The sequence below is a fragment of the Carcharodon carcharias genome, chromosome 6 (assembly GCF_017639515.1).
Source record: "Carcharodon carcharias isolate sCarCar2 chromosome 6, sCarCar2.pri, whole genome shotgun sequence".
Taxonomy (NCBI): domain Eukaryota; kingdom Metazoa; phylum Chordata; class Chondrichthyes; order Lamniformes; family Lamnidae; genus Carcharodon; species Carcharodon carcharias.
Genome location: NC_054472.1, coordinates 114051869 through 114079077, shown reverse-complemented (window position 1 = coordinate 114079077; position 27209 = coordinate 114051869). Strand labels below are relative to the sequence as shown.

At 41.1% G+C, this 27209-nt stretch overlaps 1 protein-coding gene across 12 annotated transcripts in view; it reads right to left on the bottom strand.

The window, feature by feature from the left end:
* Positions 1–27209, bottom strand: part of dnaaf11 (dynein axonemal assembly factor 11) — an 88315-nt gene that overhangs the window by 48914 nt on the left and 12192 nt on the right. For all 12 annotated transcript variants that reach the window (XM_041190518.1, XM_041190520.1, XM_041190525.1 and 9 more), the window contains 4 exons: positions 24032–24204; positions 20809–20972; positions 12284–12475; positions 10435–10509 (listed from right to left, as the gene is read on the bottom strand). In XM_041190518.1, the coding sequence (XP_041046452.1) occupies positions 10435–10509; positions 12284–12475; positions 20809–20972; positions 24032–24204 (604 nt within the window). The remainder of the gene's footprint in view (positions 1–10434; positions 10510–12283; positions 12476–20808; positions 20973–24031; positions 24205–27209) is intronic.

Below are 27209 nucleotides of genomic sequence, written 5' to 3'. Positions count from 1 at the left end.
TCCAGATCAGGAAAAGTCTCAAATTTTATTTCTGGAAAGTTTAGATAGTAGTCTAATAAATAGAGGCTTGACAGAATACTATAGTCCCATCAAGTTTACTTTGTTCCATTTGAGAACTCTAGGGCACTTCTCATGTCCTGAACAATCACATGTGCAGGAAGTGATATCAGCTGGAGGAGCTCGAGCTCTGAGTTTTGGAGCTTGGGCAACAGTTGACATCACTGCAGTGCATTTGAGAGACTGAGAGCTACATGGTGGCGTATTTCAGAACATGACCATCCTGCAGCTTAAGATTGTGAGACTGAGAGGGAATGGGTGACCTCCAGACAGACAAGGAGGACCATGAGTTAACATGGATTCAGCCCCATGGGTTGAATTTTACCAGCTCTCTAGGGACATGTAGGCAGGCGGTCCGCAAAATGGTGAGGAACTGCAAGGAAGGGGGAGGGCGGAGGGCCAGTCATCTTTCAAACGGTATGGAACTTTCTCAGCAGCGGGCATCGTGGAGGACAGCCTTCCCACTCAGAGACCAATTAAGGGCCACTTCCCACTGCACTTGGCATTTTACCAGTGGCTGGTGGGCCCTTGCCACATGGAAAGAATGCTAAGTAAAACCTGGCAGCCTCCCTGTTGATCAGGCACTTTGTGGCCCACGGGCCAAAGGCTGCATCTATAGAAACCCCACTGTCCTCACCAAACCCCCACCGGGGCCTGCCAGGTTGGTCCCAACAGCCCCCAACCATATTTATCTTGTGGAAGGTCAGCCACCATTTTTGACAGTTGTGGCCACTGCTCCCAGTGGTGCTACTGGGACTAAAGAGCTGTCAGCTCTCTGACTGTCTGGCTTGGGGGTAGGGGGCTTCCATCTTTTAAAGGAATGGGAGCCCTAGTGCCAGGCAAGTCGATTGTCTGAGCGTCGAAAAATGCAGCTGGGGCTGTCTTGGTTTTCCGGCCTGTTATCAGGCCCCCACTCTGCCGACAAAATTCAACCACATGACTCCATTTATCCAGACGCTAGTAGTGAAATGTTAACAAGTTAATAGGGATCCAGGAGTGGGGAAAAAATAAAGTTAGGGGCCATGAGATACTGACCTGACGTGGGCAGGCAGATGAGTATGTTGCATCTATTTTAATTGGACAGGTTAAATCATTATAAGTCAATAATTCAGTTAAACCGGACTCCATAGGCTTTGTCATTTTCAGAGAGTGTAATAAAGGATTCTCTCAGGGCTTAAGGTGTGGAAATACTTGGCCAGGGGTTTGGGGCCTTCCCGCAAATGAACCCACACTGAAAGGCTGGCTGGCGCAGGACCACCTGTGATGGCAAGGGGCATAGCCATCGGTGGTGGTCACATGAAGATCACACTTCTAACCAGGGCATAACAGGTAATGCAACTGCTGCATTTTGATACCACTGCTCAGCCGTTAGCATGCTTCAAGTCTTGCTTATACTGCATAAAATTAAACACAATCACCAATACAGATATATATAATTTTGGAACTTAGGAAAAGATTAATTGAATCAGATCCCAAACTCTTACAGTACATAACAAACCCCTAAACAGAAGGAGCAGTTCTGGATTTAGTTTTAGGGAATGAAACTGGGCAGTTGGAAGGGGTATCGTTGGGAAAACATTTTGGTACTAGTGATCATAGTTCAGTTAGATTTAATGTAGTTATGGAAAAGGGCAAAGATAGACCAGGAGTAGAAGTTCTCAACTTGGGAAAGATCAATTTTACTAAACTGTTTAGCAAAAGTGGACTAGAAACGGCTACTTGAAGGTCGATTAATAGCTGAGCTGTGAGAGGCACTCAAGGAGGAAATAGTGAGAGTTCAGAACATATATGTTCCCACAAAGAAAAAGCATCTTTTGCCAATGATTTTAAAACTACAACCTCTGGTTATTGGCCCTGTCAGACCTTTGGTTATTGAAGCCTTGCCAGAGGGAACAGTTTTTCTCTATCTACTCTACTGAAATCTATTATCTTAAAAACCTCTATAAGGTTCACCTCTTAACCTTCTCTATTCAAGGTGAAAGATCCTAACTTTTCCAAACTCTCCTCATAATTTACATCCTTCATCCCTGGCAACATCCCGATGAAACTCCTCTGTACCCTTCCTGTGCCCAAATTTGTCCACAATATTCCAGCTGAAGCCTAACCAGTGATTTATAAACAAAAACAAAAAATGCTGGAAAAACTCAACAGGTCTAACAGCATCTGTGGAGAGAAAGACAGAGTTAACGTTTCAAGTCCGAGTGACTCTTCTTCAGGCCAGTGATTTATAAAGTTTAGATTCCATTTCTCTATAACGCCAAATGCCTCATATGCTTTTTGTAACCACTTTATCAACTTACTCTGCCAACTTTAAGGATTTGTGTATATGGACACCAAGATCTCTCAAAATTGTGGCTTTCATAGTAGGTCTTAGTACTCCAAAAGTGCATTACTTCATACATCTTTGCATTGAACGCTCTTCCCATTTCACTATCCTGTGTCATTCTGAAACCTATATCCTCATCACTAACTACTACTTTGCTAAGTTTCATATCATCTGCAAACTTTACAATGCTGTTCCCTACACCCAAGTCTATGTTGATTAAAAATTTGCAGTAGCAATGGGCCCAAAACTGACATTTGGAAAACACACTACAAACCACAAACCAGTCGGAAAAACATTCATCTACCACCACCCTTTGTTTCCTGTCATAGCAACAATTCCTTATCCATACTTTCATCTTCCATTATCTTAATATCGCGGAAATTGGAGTGAACACTCAGACCCAGGAGGTTTGTCTCGGAAGCCTTTTATTAAAATCGTGATATCACGGAGAGCCCAGCAGCTTACAGTGGAGCTAGCTGACACTCACCGTGATATCACGATTTTAATAAAAGGCTTCCGAGACAAACCTCCTGGGTCTGAGCATTCACTCCGATTTCCGCAACAAATTGGCGACGAAGGTGGGATCCGACTGAAGTCCTGTGGCCTCTTAAGTTAGAGAGGTAACCTCTTAAGTTGGAGAGGTAATTGAACACCTGGACCGTCGGATCTCTGAAAAAGAACCCTTGCGGAGAAAGGGAGAGACTCTCCTAAGTTGGGGAGAGTACGAACTGCATCCTAGCTGAACGGGGGAGTGCGGTTAAATAGTGTCCCAGCTACCTCTTAAGTTGGAGAGGTGGCCTCTTAAATTGGAGAGGTGAAAGGGGGACGTAAAGCATCCTAGCTGAAAGGGGAAGTGCTTGAAAAAGGGTAGCTACTGACCAAAGAGACTTAAGTAACCCAGAGAATGGGAGCCGATGTTAATATCTCCACAGATCTACGATCCTGGTCATGGGCCTATCAGTACTGGCAACAAAGTCGGGGATCATCAGTGCTCATCCCGCACCACAGGAGGAACTTTGGTACAGCATGGACAGTGCCGAATGCGACACGCAACGGGGAATGATAAATGTAACAGTAGGAGAACAAGTGCTTTCAAATTGTAGTAAAGGTTTGCTTCAGATCGAGCATGGGGGGTCCACCACTACCCAGCCACCTCCCACCTTTACTTTCACAGTCTGAGTAGAGATAATTGAAGCCCCTCAAACCACACCGACTGATCCATCTTGTCCGACTAGGCATCCAGGACCGACGAATGGTTTGGTACTGGTTAATCCGAAGTTTTGTATGGTAATGTACACCACGAGCTGGTACCCGTAGTCTTGAATGTATCCAGTGTAGTCCTGCCCCAATGGTACTCAATCCATACCCAAGCACTCTATACAGCTCTGATGTGCCAGTTGATGACCGAAGCAGTTCAGTTCAGTGGCGAGATGCGATCAGGCTTGGGAGGGAACCGCGTTAAGCGCAGCCAGATAAATGATGCCGCTACAATATTCAATATAGAGACATCATTAGTTAATCCAAAGCCTGGCTATCATGCTCGAAAGTCATGCGGGGACTATCAAAAAATTAATTGAAATAGGGAAAAATATTTCAGACGAAGCGAGCAAAAATGATGTACGCAACACCTATGGATCTTGGGCACTGAAACAAGCCCGAGAAAATTTAAGACAGACTAAAGAAGGGATAGTCCCTTTATGGGTAACTAATGAGCATTTATTGAATCTCTCACAACACAGGAATCATGACTTGACTGGTTGCCAGCTCTGGGGTTTAACACGTGTATGTTGAATGTATAGTGAATAGTAATATACTAATAGGCATTGTATTAGTAATACCTGTCATACCTATGTCAATGACGTAACCCAGGCAAGACGCCCACAGTGACTGCTGGTACGGGACCCCAGCCATGGGGCCCATTTGTACACCTACAAATGGACTTTATACAAATGCCTAAATGTATGGAATATAATTATGTTTTAGTTCTAGTATGTTTGTTCTCGTGATGGGTGGAGGCGTATCCCACCTGACGAAATGATGCTGTTATTGTTGTAAAATTGTTGTTCATTTTACTGTGAAAGTGATAAAGGAACTGTTGAAGGCCTTAAAATGCAACCATCACCTTTCCTGCCCATATCACCCCCCGTCTACTGGAGCGATGGAAAGACAAAATGGTATTCTGAAAAACAAACAAGCTAAATTATGTGAAGAAACCAGTTTGAAAGGGCCTGAAGCTCTACCCTTGGTGCTCATGACTATGCGTTCTCACCCTAACTGTCTCAAGAGCTTACATATACAGGTAGTAGAAGCTCAGAAAAAGCCCACCATTGAAGACTGCCATCAATACCAGCCTGGGGACCTAGTGCTAGTAAAGACATTCATGAGAAAGAACTGTTCGGAACCTTGATGGGAAGGGCCTTTCCAAGTCCTGCTCACCACCCAAATGGCCGTAAAGGTTGAAGGACACCCTTGTGGATCCACGCATTGCACGTCAAGCGGACGCTGACCTCGGACGGAAGTGCTTGTGCAAGAACTTTAACTGAGCCATCAGGATGCTGACTCTGATTTGGATCCTGTCCTGCGTGGTCCTTGAGGGGCATGGACTACCAATTCTGCGGTTCAGCGAATGCAGGCCGTAGCCTTGCAAGTTAATCGGACTAAATGTTGGATTTGTACTCATTTTCCTCTATGTAAAACAGCAGCTGAATTGCATGAGAGGGTGGAAAGGACCCTACCTTGTGCTGCTAACAACTCAAACAGCCCTGAAGATTAAAGGGAAGGAAGACTGGGTCCACGCCACTAGTTGTAAAAAACATTGTCCAGCAGTCCTATAATCGTCATTATTAGTGAACTAACTTGTATTATGTATTGGATACTGTCCTTTGTTATATTCCGGGGGGTATACCCAAGGGACCCTCACCCAAACACCGTTTTGTCTCTATGTCGCACCTATGCTAGAGAAGTAGGACAGGGGTGCCTGTTGGATATGCACCCAGACTCCCCAACATGGGGGGAGAGATGGGTAATTGGTGTGCTGTTCCTCTAAATGACACTGAGTATGCTGACGTTCGAACTTTTAATATCGTAACACCGCAGCACAATATGTTTAGGGGTTGGTTCCGTCGCTCTCCACTTGCCAATGGGTGGAACTATACAGAACATGGGATTAGAATTAGACCCCCACTAGAGCCGGTAAACGCCACCTGTTGGTGTTCCATCCTTACACTCAGCACTTATGATCTGGGACGAAGCTCCTGTCATACTACAGTATCTTACATCTTTGACCTATCTGTCCGAAAGCCCGCCGGTATTGAACATCTCTTAATGGTACATACTGGGTTTGTGGAGATAAAGCTTACTCCTGGTTGCCTGGGATGCCTCAACTATCCCTTTTCTCTAATGTGCCTGTAGGAAATTCGGAAAAGAACGAAACCACTCCCATCTGGAGTGGCTGTTGCTACCTAGCATACTTAAATCCCTATACTCGCCATATTGGTAAATCAGATATGCACCCACATCAGCGCCTACATCGCTGTGGCATCTCGGAATCTGAACAATTCTGGATGATTGCTTTGCCCCCTTATGGATAGGCTCATAATTCACGTGAAATTATCAACCTGGCAGCTGCGCTTGAAAAAGTGGCTAATTCAACGGCTGATCTTCCCAGACTAAGGGGCTCCAGATGTCAGATACGGTTGCAAAATCTAAGAGAGAAAAAACTATTGTGTGTGCATTGCCCAAGATATGTAGCCATTAACACTATCTATTTGCTAAACCATTGACATTGTGTCTAATCGTTAAATCATTAACACTGATCGTTATCCTTTGAAGCCATTTGAAACTATTGTAATTGCCCAAGTTTCTGTCACGAACCTTTTGCTATATCTATGTGGGTAAAGAGGTGTTAGTCAGAGACTGGTTCGCTCCGTTGTATGTGACTAGGCTCTCCGTGATATCACGATTTTAATAAAGACTTCATAGACAAGCCTCCAGGCTCTGAGTGTTCACTCCGTTTTTCTGCAACACTTAATAAGCCTCCTTTGTGGCAAATTATTGAATGCCTTCCAAAAACCCACAAATATAACATCTACTGCAATAACATGATCAGCTTTCTCTGTTTGCTCATCAAAGAGTTCACTCAGGTTAGTCAGGCATGAATTGCCTTTAACAATTCTATGCTGGCTCTGCTGATTAACCCACGTCTTTTCAAATTATTTTATCCACGATAATGGTTTCTGATAACTTTGCTGCCACTGATGTTCAGCTTGCTGACCTGTAGCTTTCTGGTTTATCTCTCTCCCTTTCTATCTGACGATGTCTAATATGTTGATAATAAAAGAATAATGAACAACAAAATCAGTCTCAACTCCCTCTTCATTTGGGTGATGTTATGACGTGGCAGATGATGTGTGCCAGGCGGATCAAATCAACGAGGGAAACTTGATCATGCGGTCACAACTGTTTTGCAATTTGTATTTTATTTCAAGATGTATGCCTTGAATCTAGAAGTAATGAGACTACCACGACTTGAGATTTTTAGGAAACTAAATTAAGCATCTATTAACAAAAGAAAAGATTTCAAGCGCATATATAAATCTACAAATTACTAATATAATAATTCCTAACAACCCTAATTAATTTGGCTCCCAGTTACACCTCCATTAAGGCAAGAGTAAAAACAAATACGTTTAAACAGACCCAAGCAAAGTAACACAATACCCTGGCCAATGATACTCAAAGTGAGTTTTCTCAACTTCAGTTCCTGCAGACAGCAACTTGATGCACAGAGGCTGGAGGCTTTTCACACTTGTGTTAGATCTTAAAATGCCTTATCCTCTTACACATAGCCTCATCTCCTTTATACATGTTTCTCCCTTTTCAATGCAAATTCAATCATTCCTATATGCCTTTGGAACTTTACCTCTCTCATAATGCAAATCTTTTCATAATACTAATTTTATCAGTAACCTTTGGAAAAAATAAACACACTGCTAGGCTTGGCTTCTTCTGGCTAGTTGTAACATCTTACCATCTCTTTGAAATTCAAACTAACCTAATTTACCTAAAAACGCAAATGTTCTTTATGCCTCATATTCTAAAACTTCAGCTACGTTTACTTATTTAGCATTTTTTGATAACTCAAAAGCCTCCAGTCCAGCTGTCTCCAGTTCAATTAAATCCCACACACACACACAGACTATCCAACCCCACTATTAACCTACCTTTTACAATAAATCACAATAATATTATGAAAATTATTATGGGCTGCATCTTCTGGTTGGCGAGCGGGGGGCGGGGCCCACTCGCCAACGCGTAAAATGATGCAGGGTGACGTTGGGCGTGCATCCTGATGTCACCCCGCGTCATTTAGATTTTGGCTATGTGCTCGTTGAACTGTCAACAGCCACTTAAGGCCTTTAAAAAAGTAATTAGGCCAATTAATGGACCTGCCCATCCAACTTTAAGGTTGGCAGGCAGGTGAAGAGCCCAGGCGGCCTTCAGAAAAAACATGAAACCTCATCCACGGGTGGGATTAGGTTTCATGAGGATTTAAAATGTTTTTAAAATGTTGAAATAAAAGAAATTGACATGTCCCAGCTCATGTGACAGTGCCACATGAGGGGACATGTCAGGAATTTTTTTTTGAACACTTCCAAAAATTTTTATAACTTCCACCAATCTCCCTGAGGCGGCACTTTGCCTCATGGAGATCTGTGCGCTCTTTCATGCACATGTGCAAAAGAGTGCACTCCCGGCTCAGGGAATCCCCTCCTGCCCGCACAGGGAGCGCACAGCACTTCCAAGTGGACATCATGCTGGACAGGCCTTAATTGGCACACCCACATAAAATGGCAGCGCGCTCTCGGGAACCCACCCGCTCGCACCCGCTCCTGCACATCCCCCCGACCCAGAGAAAATGTTGCCCTATATTTTCATGACAGTGGCCTACTAACTAGTCTACTAACTGAAATTGTCTTGATAATGCTACACTTTACTATTGGTATTCTAATCTGTTCACAAAGTTTCCTGTCCTCTTCTATCTGTTTCCCTGGAGAACATGATCTTGCTGCATCCAAATGGTCTCAACTTCCTCCTATTGCTCAATAGCTTCTCTTGGATTCTGAATTACGTCTTATTTCACAATCAGAAATACACACCCTCCTTTACAGCCAACTTTAAAAAGCTTTTCTGCAAGACCAAGTCAGAACTTCAATCAAAGCCAAATATTGCAAGAATACTGCAATCCTTAGTTATGAACAGCCTAACACACAGTTATCAATGCTGGCTTCCAAGGTCTGGCTATAATGTAGGATTTTGCAGAATATGAATCAAGACACAGTTTGCTCACGGGTTTGCTGGGAGCTTTGAACTCTATACATTTGATAGGAGCTGCATCTTTCACATTGAATCAAAGAACAATCACACAGGAGAGGCCGTTCACTCCATCATGTTTGTGTTTGTTTTTTGAAATGCAATCTAGTTATCCCCTCTCTTTCCTCATATCCCTGAGATTATTTATCCTTCAAGTACTTATCCAGCCTTTTGAAGGCAATTATTAAATAGGTATCCACCGACGTTTTAGGCATTTCATTCCAAATCTTAATTACTCATCATGTAACAATATATTTCTTCATGTCACCTCTAGTTCTTCGACCAATCACCCTAAATCAGTGCCATCTGGTTGCTGACTTTTTAACCTTTGAAAACCATTATCTATTTACTCTATCTAAACCCTTCATGAATTTAACCACCTCTAACAAATGTTTTAGCCTTCTTTGTTCCAAGGAGAACAACCTCAGCTTTTTCACTTCATCCACATAACAGTAATCCCTCATCTCTGGAACCATTCTAGTAAATCTCTATTCTACCTTCTTCAAAGCCTTCACATCCTTCCTAAAGTGTGTTGCCCAGAACTGACATAATACTCCAGTTGAGGCCAAACTAGTGTTTTATAAATTTAGCTTAACTTCCTGGATTTTATACTCCATACCTCTATTTATAAAGCCCAAAATCCCATATGCTTAATTAACTTCTCAGTACCCCTTTTCTCATACAGTATAAATTGTTGCTCCCTTTGAAATTTGGTATTCTTGCATTTGTCCCGATGAGTGTAAGATGAAAAGCTTCGACAGCATGTCTCTTTTTTCAGCAATGCTCTAGTTAAGGAACTTCTTTGTTAATCTGTCCTGGCCCACCTTCAAAAATCTTTGCATGGACTCCACCAGGTCTCTCTCCCATCACGATCCCCTTAAAATTGTACCATTTAGCATATCTTGTCTCCTCTCATTTTTCCTACCAAAATGTATTACCTTACACTTTTATGTTGAATTTCATCTTCATGTGTCCGTTCATTCAACCAGCCTGTCTATCTCCTCTTGAAAGCTATTACTACCTTCCTCAGTGTTTCCTGTACTTTCAAATTTTGTGTTACCTGCAAATTACAAAATTGTGCCCACAAGTCCAAGTGATTAATATATATCAGACCAGCAGGCCTAATACTGAACCTTGAAGAACTTCACTGTATACCTCCCTCAAGTCTGAAAAACAGACATCACCACAACCCTATTTTCTGTCTCTCAGCCAACTTTGTAGCTATGCTGCTACTGTCCCTTTTATCCCATTAGCTTCAATTTTGCTGACAAACTGTCTTTTGCATGCACCATCATATTATGAAGAACTGCTAACAACTGTTTGATCCAAAAATTCTATCGATTATTAAGGTTTATGTAAGAAAAAACCTCGCTTTTTTTAATCTGGAACCTATTCAATACTTTCCTTGCACAAACTAAAGGGGAGAAATTTGTTCTTGTCCATGGCGCTGCCTACTTCAGGGAATCAATGCAAGTCTGCATAGTGTTGCCAACAAATGAATTGCTCCCTTAGGGTTCAAACTAGTTTATCAGTGGGTTGATGGCTAATCTGAATTACAGCAGCAGTTAAGTACAGTACAACTAAAGGATGAATTTTTAACATACGAAATCTTAAAATTACTTTCAATTATGTCAAATATAAAATCTCTATTTTGACAGGAGAATAATTATGTCACATACTTAGGTTCATTAACATTCAGTACACGTCCCTCAGAGGTGATCAATGTTCGTCGTGGTTTTTGTTTATTCCAATTTCTGAAAAGAAATGGACAAATTCAATACAAGTGTTTGTATCTGTTTGTATCCAGTTGTTCCAAATATATGTTAAAAATCCCAGAACATTGATTTTATCTACTGGTTCCTTGTCTTCTCTTTGGCAAGTGAAGACTCATATGAACTATTTCACAGACACCAACAGCACCTCAAAACTCACCAAAATACCCATTCTCTTCTAGCAAGCATACCCAGCATGTGTGGTGAACTATTTAACCAATTCTATCAATATCCAACATTTACAAACAGGCTCTTCCTAGTAGACAATGACCAGACAGGAATTAGTAACGTGGACCCTGGCTGATCTTTTATCTAAAAACAAACATGAGACCAATAATAGTGTCTCCATTGTCAGTTGCTAATGCAACACTGATCAGAGTTTGCAACATGGGAAATCACAGGTCTGAGGGGCTCACTATATCATGTGATACACTTGCTTACTGAACCATCAGGGAATGCCCAAGCGTGTATTCTCAAAGTCAGTTCCTATAGTGCACAGTGAAAATTCAAATGATTTAAAATGCAATATTAAGTAAGATAAATGGACAAATGAATTTATAAAGTCTGCTTTATCAATGTTCAATATCTGAAGTTACTATGTTTACCACAAAGAGTTTCTAAGTATTATAACAACAGACACACTTTCAGTATTAAACTATTCATGTAACATCCATACAATAGCATTATAAAGCCACCACAATGCAGTATTGTTTAATGACCGGCTGCCTACTTCTAAAAATATTTTATGCAATTTGATCAATCTTTGGAGAAGGCTGAATTTATTTGATTCTGAGAAGGAAATAAGTCATCTTAAACAGGCATAAAGATACAGAAAAATACCCAGGAAAGGCAATGACTGAAACTTCCCCCCAAAAACATGATAAGTGAAGTTTGTTGAAAAGTATTCCAGAAGTACAAATGCAATGAGGTAAAAGATACAGTACAAAAAGATACAAATACACATTTCAGTTACAAATGTATTTTTGAATAAGTAGAAGTTTTCTTTGACATTAAAATAAGCCAGGAAAACATGTGTAAGTTAACAGCCCCACTCCCAATAAAGAGATCCAGCATGTTCTTTTAGGGAATGTTCACGAAAATAAAATATGTTTCAAGAAGCATAGTTAGGATGGCACAAGTGGTGCTGCTTGAGATCTCAATACCAGTGAGTTATGAAGGAAAGAAGTAAAAATGAAAATTGGACAGTCTTCAGTTCTAGTCTGCAGCCAGTAATCCTTGTCAGAAGCGTGTGTGTTGACATTGAGTTAAGATCATATTGGGCTCATCTGCAGTTTTCCCCGTGATAAAACAATCTGCCAGTATTTTGTGTCTTCACTTGCATGAAAAATTGCTTTTTAGGTAAGGAGCTGGAGGGCAACTGGTACCAATGGAACCTTAGTCAGTCGAAAGGTGAATTGACAGAAAGTGAAAAGGAAATGATACAGGTACTTGAATTCCTTCACAGAAAACCAAAAACACAATACCCAAACAAACTTTCCAATCTCTACATCTCCCTGTGCCCTACTGAGTTGAATTTATTCCAGTTAATCAAAAGCCATTTTACTCAAAATCCTCAGATCAGGTAGACATTTGGAAATTATAAATATACCTGGTAGATATTTTTCAGACAACATTAGGTTTCATCAACAAATATAATACAGCTTATTTCTGGAATCTTAGACAAAGCATTTCAAATTAATTAAGGATTTAAACAGCTATTTGAAATAACAATCTTTTTACTTAATTATAACTTTACTTGTCTTTGTCTTTAAATTTCCGAATCTTCTCAATGTGTCTATGGACCTCCAGTCTGGATTCTGGAGTGTACTGTGTAGGCTCCTCCCAGAATTTCCTGTTCATTTCATCTTCATCTACATTCTTTTGGTCTTTATCGTCTTCCCCATTGCTGTTGCTTTGCTTATTTTCTGTATTCTGTCCATGGTCAAGTCTAAATAAAAGAGAAAATGGGAGAAATAAATCAACAGAAAAGAGTCTTCAAAACCAAAAAAAAACTGTCAATTTTCTAATCCTGTTGTTCATAAAATATGGATGATTGACAGATCTACAATCTGATAACTTGGCATTTTAATGGAAAAAGCATTAGATTAAGATAAAAGGTTCTTCAAAGTCAACCAGAAATTTAAAGCACTGCACCAAGAGTTATTCTGTTGATAACCTGCAGCCATGGTTTGGTTTCGAAAATCATTTTCTTCTTGAAATAAGAGTCACTACAAACCGGGTGTATTGCTAACATTTTGTATTCAGGTTTAAACTATTCATACATGTTAACAAGGAAGGATGCAATAGATTTATGTTCCAAGTAACAAAGCAGGACAAGTAAGTGACCTGAAAGTAATCAAACAGTGAGGAAATAATGACCAAACTTAATTAGTCTCACATTGAAAATAAACAAAGGAATTCAAGATAAAGTAACTGGTATAGAATTCACTCAAATATTTCAATAATAGAAAGGTAACCAAGAATAGATTAATTAGTTGGAAGAAACAGAAGATCAAACAGTGGGCTAGCAGTAGGAGATATTTAAATACAAGCTGGATAAGGTACAGGTTAAATAAATACATTTTGAAGTTAAGTATCTGACAAATATACAGCTGTACAGCAAAAAAAGTACAGAAGGAAGCAAATAATTAAATTAAGAAAGTGAATATGGGGACTAGCAGATTCCGAGGAGGATGTGGAACAGCTATTTCTGGAATTATGCATTCAAAAATAACGAGCCTAAAAGTAGAAAAATCACCATGCACAGTTGGTATTCCTCCTAGAAAACTGGACATTGCAGAGGAGATATTGCAAACACAAACACATTCAAAACAAAATGTCCCAAAGGACTGGAGAGTGAAAACTATTTTACTCTTGTTCAGGAAAGAGGGAAAGGAAAACTCTAAGCTAATTAATCATCTCCATTGTAAGGAAATGTTAAATCTACAGTATGGAATGAAGTTAATAGAATGCTTGGAAAGGAAAGGGCTAACGACTAACAGTGTGAATTTGCAAAGGCCAAGTAGCACTTGACTTATTGAACTAGACTGACATTTCAGTATAATACTGAGGGAATGTTGCACTGCCAGAGGTGCTGTCTTTTGGCAGCTTTCAAAGAGCAGTGAGTTCTCCTTGTACCCTAGCCAATATTTATTCCTCAACTAGCGCCACTCTAAAAAAAAGTTATCTGGTCACTTATCTTACTGCTGTTTATGGAACCTCACTCTGTACAAATTGTTTATATTTCCCTATGTAGTAAGTGGCTACATTTCAAAATACATTGTTGGCTGTGAAGTATTTTGGGATGTCCTAGATCTTGAAGGATGCTACATAAAGAGAAAAAAAAAGTAAATTTATGTTTTTCCCCAATTTCCTCCCCTTCTGAAAACATTATTCCCTGCTGGGGTTTAATTATGCAGGTGCAAGCCATCCCTCCACTGCCTTGTCCAAGTGGTAATTTCCTCATGGGTCTGGTGGGGTAGATGGGGAAAGGAAGGTAAGAGCCGTACAGCTGAGGCTAATCCTGTCCTTGACTGAAATAAAACAAGAAAATTTTGGGAAAAGCACAGCAGGTCAAGCAGTGTGGAAAGAAATACCTGGGTTAACATTTTCATGTCCATAACACTTAATTAGAACCGTAAGATGTTACAAAGCCGGGGAAAAGCAGGTGGGAAAAGACATAAAGGATGGTCCGTGATTGTTTGCAACTTTGGTGTCATATCTGATGAATCATGAGATGAGCTTCCAACCACATATCCTTGCCATCACCAAGACCACCTATTTCCACCTCTGCAACATTGCCTGACTCTGCCCCTGTCTTATCTCATCCACTGCCCAAACCCTCATTCATGCCTTTGTAACTTCTGGACTGGAATATTCCAACATGCTTCTGACTGACCTTCCATATTCCACTCTCCGTAAACATGAGGTCTTTCAAAACTCTGCTGCCCATGTCTGTACTTGCACCAAACCCCGTTCATCATTATTCCTGTCGTTGCCAGCCTACATTGACTTCCAGTCAAACATTACCTTGATTTTAAAATTCTCCTCATAGTTTTCAAATTCCTCCTTGGCATCGCCCCTCGCCATGTTTGTAATCTTCTCTAACCCCACAATCCTCAGCGATACCTGCACTCATCTAATTCTGGCCTCATAGGCATCAATGATATTAATTGCCCTACCATTGGTGACTGTGCCCTCAGCTGCCTGGGCCTAAGCACTGGAATTCCCTTCCTAAACCTCTCTACCTCTCTTTCCTTCTAAGATGCTCCTTAACACACAGAAATTAGGCTAAGCTTTTGACCATCTGCTCTAATATTGCTTTACAGGGCTCAGTGTCGAACTTTGTTTTATAATACTCATGTGAAGCAAAATAAAAACAGAAAATCTGTAAAAGCTCAACAGGTCTGGCAGCATCTATGGAGTCAGAAACAGAGATAACATTTCGAGTCCGTATGACTGTTTCTCTCTCCATAGATGCTGCCAGACCTACTGAGTTTTTCCAGCATTTTCTGTTTTTATTTCAGATTGCCAGCATCCACAGTATTTTGCTTTTACTCCTATGAAGCACCTAAGGACATTTTATTACTTTAAAGGTGCATTATAATATAAGTTAATGATTAGGTGGAGGATTGAAAATAATTAAATGATATGTGACAATGGTGCATGACAAAAGGAGTGAAAAGTGAGAGAAATTAATGAAGTAAATAATATATCCAAGACCCAAAGGACATGCTAATGGTTACAGCAGAGGAGAAAGAAGCAAGGATAAACTGGCAAAGCAGAGAAAGATGCAGTGGTCTGGGAGGGTGGTGGAAGAAAAAGGCAGAAGAATACCAAGATGAAGACTGCCACACTGGCCATGCACTGAAAGGTTGCCCCCTCTCAAGCATCAGCCCACAACCTCCCATTCTTGAAAGCATTTGTGCATACATTACCAGCATCGCTGCTTAAGAGAAATTGAGAACGATGGTCATGGTCTAAAGTTCTTAATGTCAGAGGGCTGTAAGGTTGCTACTAGAAGACAAGGTGCTGTTCCTTGAGCTTCACTGGCATAGTGTAGAAGGCCAAGGTGAGGGCACAAGTGGGATGGAAAAATAACGTGGCAAGTATCTGGAAGATCAGGGTCACACTGGCGGGTGGGAGATGTTTAGCAAAGCAATTAGAGTCGACATTTTCTCTTCCTGCTGTGGAGGAGACTGCATTTTGAGCAGTGGACACACTAGCTTGGAAGAAATTGAAGTAAACCACTGTCTCATCCGAAAGGAATGTTTGGCCAGGTATGGTGGTACAGGAAAAAGTGAAAAGTTAAATGTCACATCTTCTCCACTTGCATGGGAATTGAGAACAGGTATTAGGGATGATGGAGAAATGGAACCAGAATATCACATGGGAGGAATCCATTCAGGATACTAAAAGGTAGAAGTGGCAGAGATGTTTGGTAATAGGATCGTGTTATAGGTGGTGGAAATGATGAAGGAATGGGCTAGAGAATGTTGAGGCTGCCAGAATAGAATGCAAGTAAAGGAAGATACTATAATGATTCCAGAAGGGATAAGAAATGAAGTGCTGAAAAGGAATGCAGTCCAAGGCCAAGCCACCACAAGGAAGGGAAATCCTTAGCTGAAAGTGCCCTCCAGCACTGATCTTGTCAGAATATGTGGGGTGAAGGGAGGGCATCTAATTAACATAGGGCCAGTAGGTGTGACACTGTGCAAAGTGACCTTTATATAATATATAGCAATCGCCATCTCCAAGAAGGAATCTAACCATCTTCCCCTGGCATTCGATGACATTACCATCCTTGAATCCCCACCAACCTGGGGGTTGTCATTAACCAGAAACTTATGTGGACCAGACAGTGTTGTGGCTACAAGTGCAGGTCAGAGGCTGGGAATTCTGCAGCAAGTAACATGCCTCCTGACCCCCTTAGCCTGTCCATCAACTACAAGTCATAAGTTCAGGACAAAACAGCCCGCTTAACTGCCTCCCCATTCACCGTCTCCACCACCAGCGTATTGTGGCAACATCATGTACTATATACTAACCAAGTCTCCTTCAACAGCACCTTCCAAACCCACATTCCTATGCCATCAAGAAGAACAAAGTCAACAAGTGCATGGGAACATCATCACCTTCAAGTTCCCCTCCAAGTCACACATCATCCTAACTTGGAAATATATCATTATCCCTACAATGTCACTGGGTCAAAATCCTGTAACTCACTCCCTGACACCACTGTGGGTGTACCCGCACAACAGTATGCAGTGGTTCAGGAAGGCAGCTCACCAGCACCTTCACAAGGGCAATTAGGGATGGGCAATTAGGGAAGTGCTGGCCCTAGCATCCCAAGAAATTTATACTCTGTAGCCTACTAAATTGGCCATCAATGTGTAGACATGGGCTCTTTGTTATACTGCAGCACAGACAGGCTTTTTGATATATTGAAGATTTTATCAGTGGTAAGAACCATGCTTTTTTGTAGATATAAAATACTTCCTTCTCCAATTTTAGTCCATTACCTTCCAATAGGTGGAAGTTGGCTTCTGGTACCTCCCCAAGAGGCCACTTCCCTTGTGCAACAATAAATACAAGCAAGCTATTAGTTACCATAATCAAATCTGAATTCATACTCACTGGGTGTTCACAAAAATATACTTCCTATAAAAGCTATTGGGTAGCAATCAGGCATAGGTGCCTTTACATTTATAGTCAATACTTTGAAGTGTAGTTACTGCTGTATTGGAGGAAATAAGGCAGCCAATTTGCACTCAGCAAACTCCAAAAACAGCAATGGGATAATGACCAGATAATCTATTTTTTGTGATGCCGTTTGAGGAATAAATATTGACCAGGATACCAGGGATAACTCCCCTGCTCTTGTACAAAATAATGCCATAGAATCTTTTACATTTACCCAAGCAGGCAGATGTGGCCTCAGTTTAGCATCAGTAATGCACTGGAGTGACAATCTTAATCTTTGTGCTCAAGCATGAAGCGGGACTTAAACCATAGGCCAAGAATCAATATTAATCTCTTCTCAAAATGTCTATTTCAGTGTCAGACAACAGGTTATATTTACCCAATGAATAAACCAGTTGGGGATTTCCACCTTTCTACCCTTTCCAATTACTTTCACTTCACACTTCCTCTTTCAATATCGTTTGACAATTAGTGTGTCATCAGAATGTCTCCTAATGTGCATTGAATACCATCTCTTCTGCCATTCTCACAACACTTCTGAAAGGAAAAGATTCACTAATACAAGTCAACTAAGATCTGGAAGAAGTCCAACAAAGGCAAGAAAAATTCTCTTATCCAGTCCATAATGCAGACTCATACCAATTGTTCCTTCTAATATTTTTTGAAGCACACAGGTAATTTAAGTGCTATGGCCCCTTTGATGATTTAAAAGAACTGACTTGTGCATAGCCTGTGCAGACTGTTGGATTATCATGCGGCTGTGCAGCTCAGAGGGATTGTTTACAACGCTAGATTATAAATCTATTACTTTGTTCTTGAATTTGTACAAAAAAGTGCCATTTCTCATTAAAGCCTATTTTTAAAATGGAAAAGGAAAAGATAAACAATCAAATGTAAAACTACTTAACTGGAGGAGAGTCAAGTTCAGAGTGGAAAAGGGATCTGGCCCAGGTGAACTGCAATCAAATATTTGCAAGTAAAACAGTCAATGAGCAATGTGAGGCCTTCGTAGAGGACATATCTTAAAATGAAAAAGGAAGTAGAATGGAGCAAAAAAAGTGTATGAGAAAGATTATTAGATAACATAAAAGAGAACCCAAACACATAAATAATAAAAAGATAATCAAAGGAAAGCTGGGCCCAGTAGCTACCAAAAATTAGATGTTGTAGAGACAGAGGGCATGACAGAAATACTAAGAGTGTTTTAAGAAGAGGATGCCGCCAATATCACAGTAAAGGAGGTAGAAGAGAAATTGGATAGTATACAAATAGACAAAGAGGAGTTACTTAAAAGGTTGGCAATGTTCAAAGTAGGCAAGTCAGCTGGTCCAGATTTCAAGCACCCTAGGTGACTATGAGACGTAAGGGTGGAAGTTGTGGAGGTTTGTGGACCAACCATCAAATTCTCCTTAGATATGGGGTGATGCCAGATGACTGGAGCATTGCAAATATTACAACCCTAAACTCAGTAACTAAAGACTGGTCTATTGTAGGGCAATTCTTAGAGACAATAATCCAGGTCAAAATTAAATAGCACTTGGAAAAATATGATTGATAAATAAAAGCCAGTACAGATTTATTAAAGGCTAACTAGATTGAGTTCTACGGTGAAATAACTAAGAGGATTGCTGAAGGTAGTGCAATTAATGTTGTGTAAATGGTCTTTTATATAAAGTACCACTAGATAGACTTGTTAGCAAAATTGAAGCTCATGGGATTAAACAATAGTGACCGCATGTATAAATAATTAACTAAGGGACATTAAGCAGCAAGTTATGGTGAATGATTGTTTATAGACTGGAGGGAAGTGTACACTGGTAGCCGCCAGTGGTCAGTATTGGGACCACTTCATTGTGTAAGCTGTCAGGTAAAAGATCGAAGATGCATGAGCAGATTTAAAACTCGAGAAAAATAGCTGGTGAGAATTATTTTCATTATATTTTTGGCCTAACCTTGAGTATACCAGGCATAATTTCAAAGTTTGCAGATAACATGAAACTCAAATGTAGTAAATAATGAAGGGAACAGGAACAGACTTCAGGAGAACATAAACATACTGGTGAAATGGGCAGAAATATGACAGTACAAGAAGTGAGGACAGGCGATAAAATCAAAATGGTATAATTTTCAAAGGGTGCAAGGACAGAGACACTTGAGAGTGCACGTACGCAAATTCTTGAAGGTGACAGGACAAGTTAAGAAGGCTTTTAAAAAGACATAAGGGATTCTTGGATGTATAAATAGAGGAGGACTTGATGCTAAATGTTTATAAAACACAAGTTAGGTCCAAGCTGGAGTATTGTGGCCAATTCTGGGCACCACACTTTAGGAAGGAGAGAAAGTCTCAGAGAAGGCGCTTGGGTGAATTATGAGAATGGTACAAGGGTAAGAATGGCCAGTTACGTGGAGACACTAGCGAAACTGGGGTTTTTCTCCTTAGATCAGATAGGTTTAGGGGAAATTTGATAGAGGTACTCAAAATCATGAAAGTTTTTGAAGACGTAAATAAGGAGAAACTGTTTCCAGACAGTTCGGTAACTAGGTGACAAAGATAAATGGTAACTGGCAAAAGAACCAGAGACGACATGAGGGGAAAGTTGTTATGGTCTACGCTGCCAAAACCATGGTGGAAGCAAGTATAATAATGTTCAAAAGAAAATTGGATAAATACTTGAAAGGGGAAATTTTGCAGGCCTTTGGAAGAAGAGCAACTGAGTGTGACCAATTGTATAGTCCCTTCCGAGGGCCAGCACAGGCACGGATGGCTTCCCTTTGTGCTGTATGATTCTATGGGCAGAATCTTCAGGCTGGCATGTGGGTGCCAGAGGCCCGACGTCAGCGTGCGGCATCACGATATTTCGGTCGGCGGGCGCGCAATGCAGTGGGACGCGCGTCAGTTATTAATTAAAGGCTTCGTTAAGGCCCTTAACTTGCCAATCATCGACGATTTTGAGGGGCCCGTGCGAACGTCGGCTCGGCGCATGGGCCCAACAGGCAGGCAGGTAGGTGATTTTTTTACAAACCTCGTCCACTGGTGGGATGAGGTTTGACAGCGGTTTTAAAAAAGTTTAATAAAGTTTTTGTTTATTTCATAAACATGTCCCATCTCGTGTGACATTTTCACATGAGGGGGACATGCTAATTAATTTTTTATTGTTCTATTTTTTATATTTGCCAGCCTTTTAGCGATCGATGTGTGCTCTTTCGTGCGCATGCGCAAAAGAGTGCACTCCGATAGTTGGGGAATCCGCCCCCACCCCGGCACAGCAAGCGCATAGCATTTCCTGTCGGGCGGCCCGCTGGTGGACCTTAATTGGCCTGCCCACTTAAAATGGCAGCGGGGCCTGTTTTGGTGGCGGCAATTGGCTGCCTGCCCGCTGCCGAGCCGGTGGGGCCCGCCAACCCATCAAGGGCAAAATTCTGTCCTATGATATGGTATTAAATAGTACATTAATTCAATCAAACAAAAAAGCAAACTTCTTTCATAAAAATGCTAATATTGTTTCACACACATGGTGCTATTGGTTTCAGTACAGCACTGTGCATCAAAACGAGGATTTTGCTTTTTTTCCAACTTACTTATTATTCTCTTTCTCTTCTAAATTCTTCTGCAATACATGTTTTTCCTTTGCTCGTTTCAAGATGTAAGCCTGCTGTTGCTCTACAACTCGTTGTTGTACTACTGGATAATCCTGCAGTGCCTGGATCTGCTCAGAACGAGTGATTTCTTTTCCATCTAACGACTGCAGACCAAGAAGTAACAAGAGTGGTCATAAACCCCAAAACTTAAGTCATGATTATCGTTTCTGTAAATGTGTAAAACCCAGCAACAGCAATCAAATTGTGTCAGAGGAAAAGCTACATTATCAGCATTTGGCAAGTATCTTCTTTGCAATGACAGAAGGGCTTCACACCTTAACCATAATGGCTCTGGAGCCACATTCTGGAATGGAATTCCCAGCCTGAACCTGGTATGCACCATTTTCGCCACATTTTTTTTGGGTGGTCGGTGGGGGCGGGGGATGGAAAGTGCAGGTGCAACTTATTTTGTACATGCGGAGTTCACTGAGGCAACGGCACATTTAAAAATGCAGCTGCCTTCAGTTAGAAGAAATCTTTGTCAGCCAGATTTCTGAAACGACTCGTGGGATTTACGCATTTGAGGAAAAGATCTTTAGAGGGATCAGGTACCCTTTTGGATCGCTTTATAAAATGTAATCAAGTGCTACCGAACTTCTACAAATTATATCACAGGTGTGTGGAGGGCAGGGCCTGTGGCCTTGGAAGGGAAGATATTTTTGCCCCTCATGATTCAGGCACCCAGGTGAGAGGGAAGAGTTTGCATCGTGGCAAAGCTGCAGCAAAATGAGGATGGAACTTTCACACATTCATGCCATAAAGGCATGCGAGCGTGAGCAATGTGCGGCCAGAGAGAGGGGACAAGGCCAGGAGTTAGATAGAGGCAGCGGAGCTTGCACCAGGCTGGAGGAGGAGGAGGAGAAGAAACCAGGTTTTACCCTGGGGTAAGGGTCTACTGATTGTGGAGGTCATATCTGGATATGAGTGAGAACCTATGGATAACCCAAGAATTGGTCAGCGACAGAAGTGCCATGGTCTAACAAGTCTGCTGATCTGCACAGCCTGCCAGTGGTACTAAAGGTCACAATTTTTATGCAGCCAGCCCTTTTCCAGGGGTCAGCCATAGACATCTGCAGTATCTCACATCAGTTGCACCAAGGCCGTCACAAATGCCCTCTTTGCTTAAATGGGGGAACACATTAACTTCCCTTTTGAAGTGGCAGCGGAAATACAGAGGGCCAAGGGGTTCGTCGAATTAGCAGGCTTCCTTCAAGTACCAGATGGCTATCGACTGTAACCACATCACTATAAGAACACCTAGTCATCAACCTGAAACCTCAAACAGGAAAACCTTCCACTCCTTGAATGTGTGACCACACCAAGGTCACAGAGGTCTACAGCACAGGAAAAGGCCCTTTGGCCCATCGTGTCTGCGCCGGTCAAACAAGTATTAACTATTCAAATCCCATTTTCCAGCACTAGGCCCATAGCCTTCTATGCTATAGCATCGCAAGTGCACATCCAAATACTTCTTAAATGTTCTGAGGGTTTCTGCCTCTACCACCCTTTCAGGCAGAGAGTTCCAGATGCACACCACCCTCTGGGTGAAAAAATTCTTCCTCACATCCCCTCTAAACCTCCTGCCCCTTACTTTAAATCTATGCCCCCTAGTGACTGATCCCTCCACCAAGGGGAAAAGTTCCTTCCTGTCTACCCTATCTATGCCCCTCATAACTTTATACACCTCAATCATGTCCCCCCTCAATCTCCTCTGCTCCAAAGAAAATAACCAGTCTATCCAATCTCTCCTCATAACTAAAACTCTCCAGCCCAGGCAACATCCTGGTAAATCTCCTCTGCACTCTGATGCAATCACAAGCTTCCTATAATGCAGATTTCAGAACCGCATGCAATACACTAGCTGTGGCCTAACCAGTGTTTTATACAGTTCCAGCATAACCTCCCTGCTCTTATATTCCATACCTCGGCTAATAAAGGCAAGTGTCCCATATGCCTTCTTAACCACCTTATCTACCAGTCCCACTACCTTAAGGGACCGGTGGACATGCACATTTGCCACTGACCAGCCTGTCTATATCCTCCTGTAATCTACGGCTATCCTCCTCACTATTTACCACCCAACCAATTTTCGTGTCATCTGCGAACTTACTGATCAACCCTCCTCCATTCAAGTCTTTTACCAATCCCTGTAGAACCCCACTAGACACAGGCATCCAGTCATTAAAACACCCCTCGACCATCACCCTCTACTTCATGCCACTTCATGCCAATTTAGCAAATTGCCTTGGATTCCCATGGGCTCTTACATTGGTTATCAGTCTCCCATGTGGGGCCTTATCAAAAGCCTTGCTGAAGTTCAAGTAGACTACGTCAAATGCATTGTCCTCATCTACACACCTGGTCACCTCTTCAAAAAATTCAATCAAATTGGTCAGACATGACCTCCCCTTAACAAAAGCATACTGACTGTCCTTGATTAATCCCTGCCTCTCCAAGTGTAGATCTCTTTGAGCCCAGAAGGTACCTAAAATTTATAACAAAAGTCAGTTTTAAGAATACCTCTGCAGCAGGAGACCAATATGAGGTAATGGGGGAAGAACTGGGCCCATAATCTGATGTTGAGCCTTTTAAACAGGGGGAAAACAAAAATCACTTGTCTACACCCACATCCCCCCCAACCCAAAGGAAAATTGACCAGAAGAAAGTTCCCTATAACGGCCAACCCTTTATGATAAGTGAAATTTGAAGAGCTACAGGGAGAGAACAGTGGTGTGGACTTGATTAGCTCGCTCTTTGAAAGGGCTGGTACAGGCTGGATGCTGAATGGCATCCTTCCAAACTGTATGATTCCATGCTTGCATAGTACTGTTGAACAATGTTGATAATAAAACCAAAATATCATATAGGTTATCTAACACGTCAGTTAAACAGCTTAAACAAAATAATTCGATCTCATTGTTCTGTGGATATCTATAACCCTCTCATGTTTCACAGACAGTTTAACTGCTTTAATGAAACACATTTTCACAAATGATAAACCACCTATTACCATATATATTCACTTTTAAAACTTCTCACTTCCAGCCCTGATGCACATTAAAGAATCCTAATCCTTCACATAGACCATAAATGGCTATCAAAATGTTACTACATTCGGAAATTTAGAATACCAGCCTTTGCTGTTAGACAATGAACTCCTAACCTTCAGCTGTGGTAGTGTGGCAATCACAAACTTCCTGTAACCATCAAACTCACAGCAGGGGTTTCCAACCAGAAAAAGCTCATGCAGGTGAACATTATGTTTGAGTGACTCCACACTAGTCAGTTCGCCCACAAAGTTAACTGTGAGGTCAAGTTTCTTCAAAAACTCACAACCTGTCAAGGAAGGGGAAATAGTATCACATTTGGAGAACATGAGAGACTTATTCAAGAAGTTTTCATTTTTTAAAAATTGAGGCTTCTGGTAAAAGTATTAAATAGAATAAATGTACTAAAAGTAAAATGTACTACTGATATAAATAAGCCAGAAGAGTGTTTTTTTTAATTCATTCATGGAACTAGGGCTTTGCAGACAAGGCCAGCATTTATTGCCCATCCCTAATTGTCCTTGAGGTGGTTGTGACATTTTAATACTCCACCTTGTTTCCACTCTGACCTTTCTATCTTCGGCCTACTGCAGTGTTCCAATGAAACTCATTGTAAGCTCAAGGAGCAGCATGTTATCTTTCAACTGGGCACATGATAGCTTTGTGGACTCAACATCAACAATTTTAGATCACAACTTCATTGTCTCCTGTTCAGAGCTGAGGTTTTTTCTTCTCTTGTTTCTCTTTGCAGCAGCAGCTATTTATGATCCTGCCATTCAAACCTCCTCTAGGCACATCTTTTGTTTCTTTACTTGTCCCATTACCACTCCTTTTGGCCTTGCGGCGTGAAACCATTTGTTATTTAATCTCTGTTATCCTTCACAGACCTTCCCTTATGTTTTTCCCCACCCTCCCCACTTTCACTTGTTCAAAACCTATTCCATTTCTGATATCCCAGTTCCAAAGAAAGGTCACAGACCTGAGGCGTTAACTCTGTTTCTCTCTCCACAGATGCTGCTAGATCTCCTGAATATTCCCAGTATTCTCTGTTTTTCAGATTTCCAGTGTCCCACAGTATTTTGCTTTTGTGTCATTGTAGGGGACCAGAATAACTCCTCTGAAGAGCTAGTACCAACATGATGGGCCAAAAGGTTTCCTTCTCTGCTTGTATGATTCTAAGAACCACCTACTTCTAAAACAGAGAATCTCTCTATCCCATGCTCAACTAGCTCCATCTTGCACTTTTGTCATCCATCTCTACCAAGCAGCCACAATTCTACTGAAATAACATTAAAATTATATTGAGACCGATATTCAATTATACATGCATGTACAGTTATTGGTTCAATCAGTACTGTTCATATGTTTTCTGACCACTCTCAATTTTCTTTGGGCAAGCATCAAAAATAATTCTCAAAGACTCTTGCATTCTTTTAGATTTGGATACTGGTATTCATAAGTCTGCAAAAAAAAACTCTTTCCTCCCTCACTTGTTTCTCCTTCACTCTTCTCTTCCAATTCTATTTCTCTTTCCCCCAACTTTTTTTATTAAGTTCTCTTAATTTTTCAATTTTATTTTTACTTCATCTTCTATTTCTATCTCCCTGCTGTTTACATTTACAACATTTATTTCCGCTATTTTTTCTGATGTTTATCTGTCACTAAGATGGTTACAGGGATGAGAAGAGGTAAATATGCCCAAAGAGTGGAAGAGCCAAGTCTACTGTGCATCAGAAAAAAGTGGGCAGAATGGAATTTAGGACCACCACATTCAGGTCTTAATGGGTCAGGTCCCTGATTTGGCACAGATCAGGAGGGAAAATAAAAAAAAAAACATTTTTTTTTAACTAGATTGACTGGAATGTTAGACTTTAGTTGTATGGAGAGATTAGATAAATTCAGTTTGTTCTCCTTATGTTAGGAAATAGGGATAGTTTAAATTATATTTGTATTTGGGTGTGTTAAGAACAAGATATATCTTTAAGTTAATTTTTTTTTCTATTTATGGGTTAAAAAATGAAACCTGAGATCTAGTTTCATTTTTGAGTGGAGACAGCAAGTTTAAAGCTCTATTTGTATTTATATACCTGCACTTCCAGTGAGATTTTTACGACTTGAAGGAGAGTTAAGGCAAACAAGAGCAGAAAAACTGTACTGCTGCCTAGCCACAGGGGTCCAGAAAGGGAGGCCCCACCCACACAGACACATAGAAGCTGAAATAAAAACAAAATACTGCGGATGCTGGAAATCTGAAACAAAAACAAAAATTGCTGGAAGAACTCAGCAGGTCTGACAGCATCTGTGGAGAGAAAGACACAGTTAACATTTCAAGTCCATATGTCTCTTCTTCAGAACTAAAGAAAAGTAAAAATGTGGTGAAATATATACTGTTTAAGGGGGGGTGGAACAGGTGAAGCTGGTTAGAAGGCCAGTGACAGTCGGAGGCAAAGGAGAGATTGCAAAAGATGTCATAAACAAAAGGTTGAAGGGGTATTGATGGTGGTGATACTGGCTAAAGGAGGTGCTAATGTTGACATTAAGAGTAGAAAGCAGAATGAGCAAGTGACAGATGATTCTAGTGGGGGTGGGGTGGGTATGGTGTGGGAGAAAAGATCAAAATAGGCTAGAAGGTGGGGATAAAACATTAAATGGAAATACATTTAAAAAAAAATAATAATAGAAATAGGTGTGGAAAAAATATATACATATAAATTTAAAAATAAATATTTGAAAAAAAGGGGGATCAAAAAGGAGTGAGGATGGGGGAGAGAGTTCATTATCTGAAGTTGTTGAACTGAAAACAGTTTGAGTTCAGTTGGTCATTATGCTGTAAGTTGAAGGGAGTAGTTTAAGTCTCTCTACCTGACATACTAGCAGGCTGCTGAGGGAAATAAGTCTGAGAATCTTCAATGAGTTGCTCTATAGTTAAAGTAACAGTGAATGTCAAGTGAGTTCTGGATCTCAAGGGAGATACCAAGCAGTCTACTGGGAGGGGGAACTGTAGAGAGAGTAGATTTCCCAAAAAAAACCAAAAGGTCTCAAGGCCAAGGAATGAGACAGAAAGGAAAGGTCTCAAGAGGACATTCTAGTCAAAGGACAGTAAGGACAGGGATCTGGAAAAGGTTCTGTTCTATGGAAGTGAAAGCAAGGAGCAGAGAGGAAAGCTCCAAGTTTCAAGCTTAAAGAGAAGAAAGCTGCAGGGAGCAGTTTTAAAGCAAGAAGCCAGAAAATCCAAGGGGACAGCTGAAGGTCTGTAATTCATTACTGTGGGCATGTGAAGCAGTGTTGTTTTGT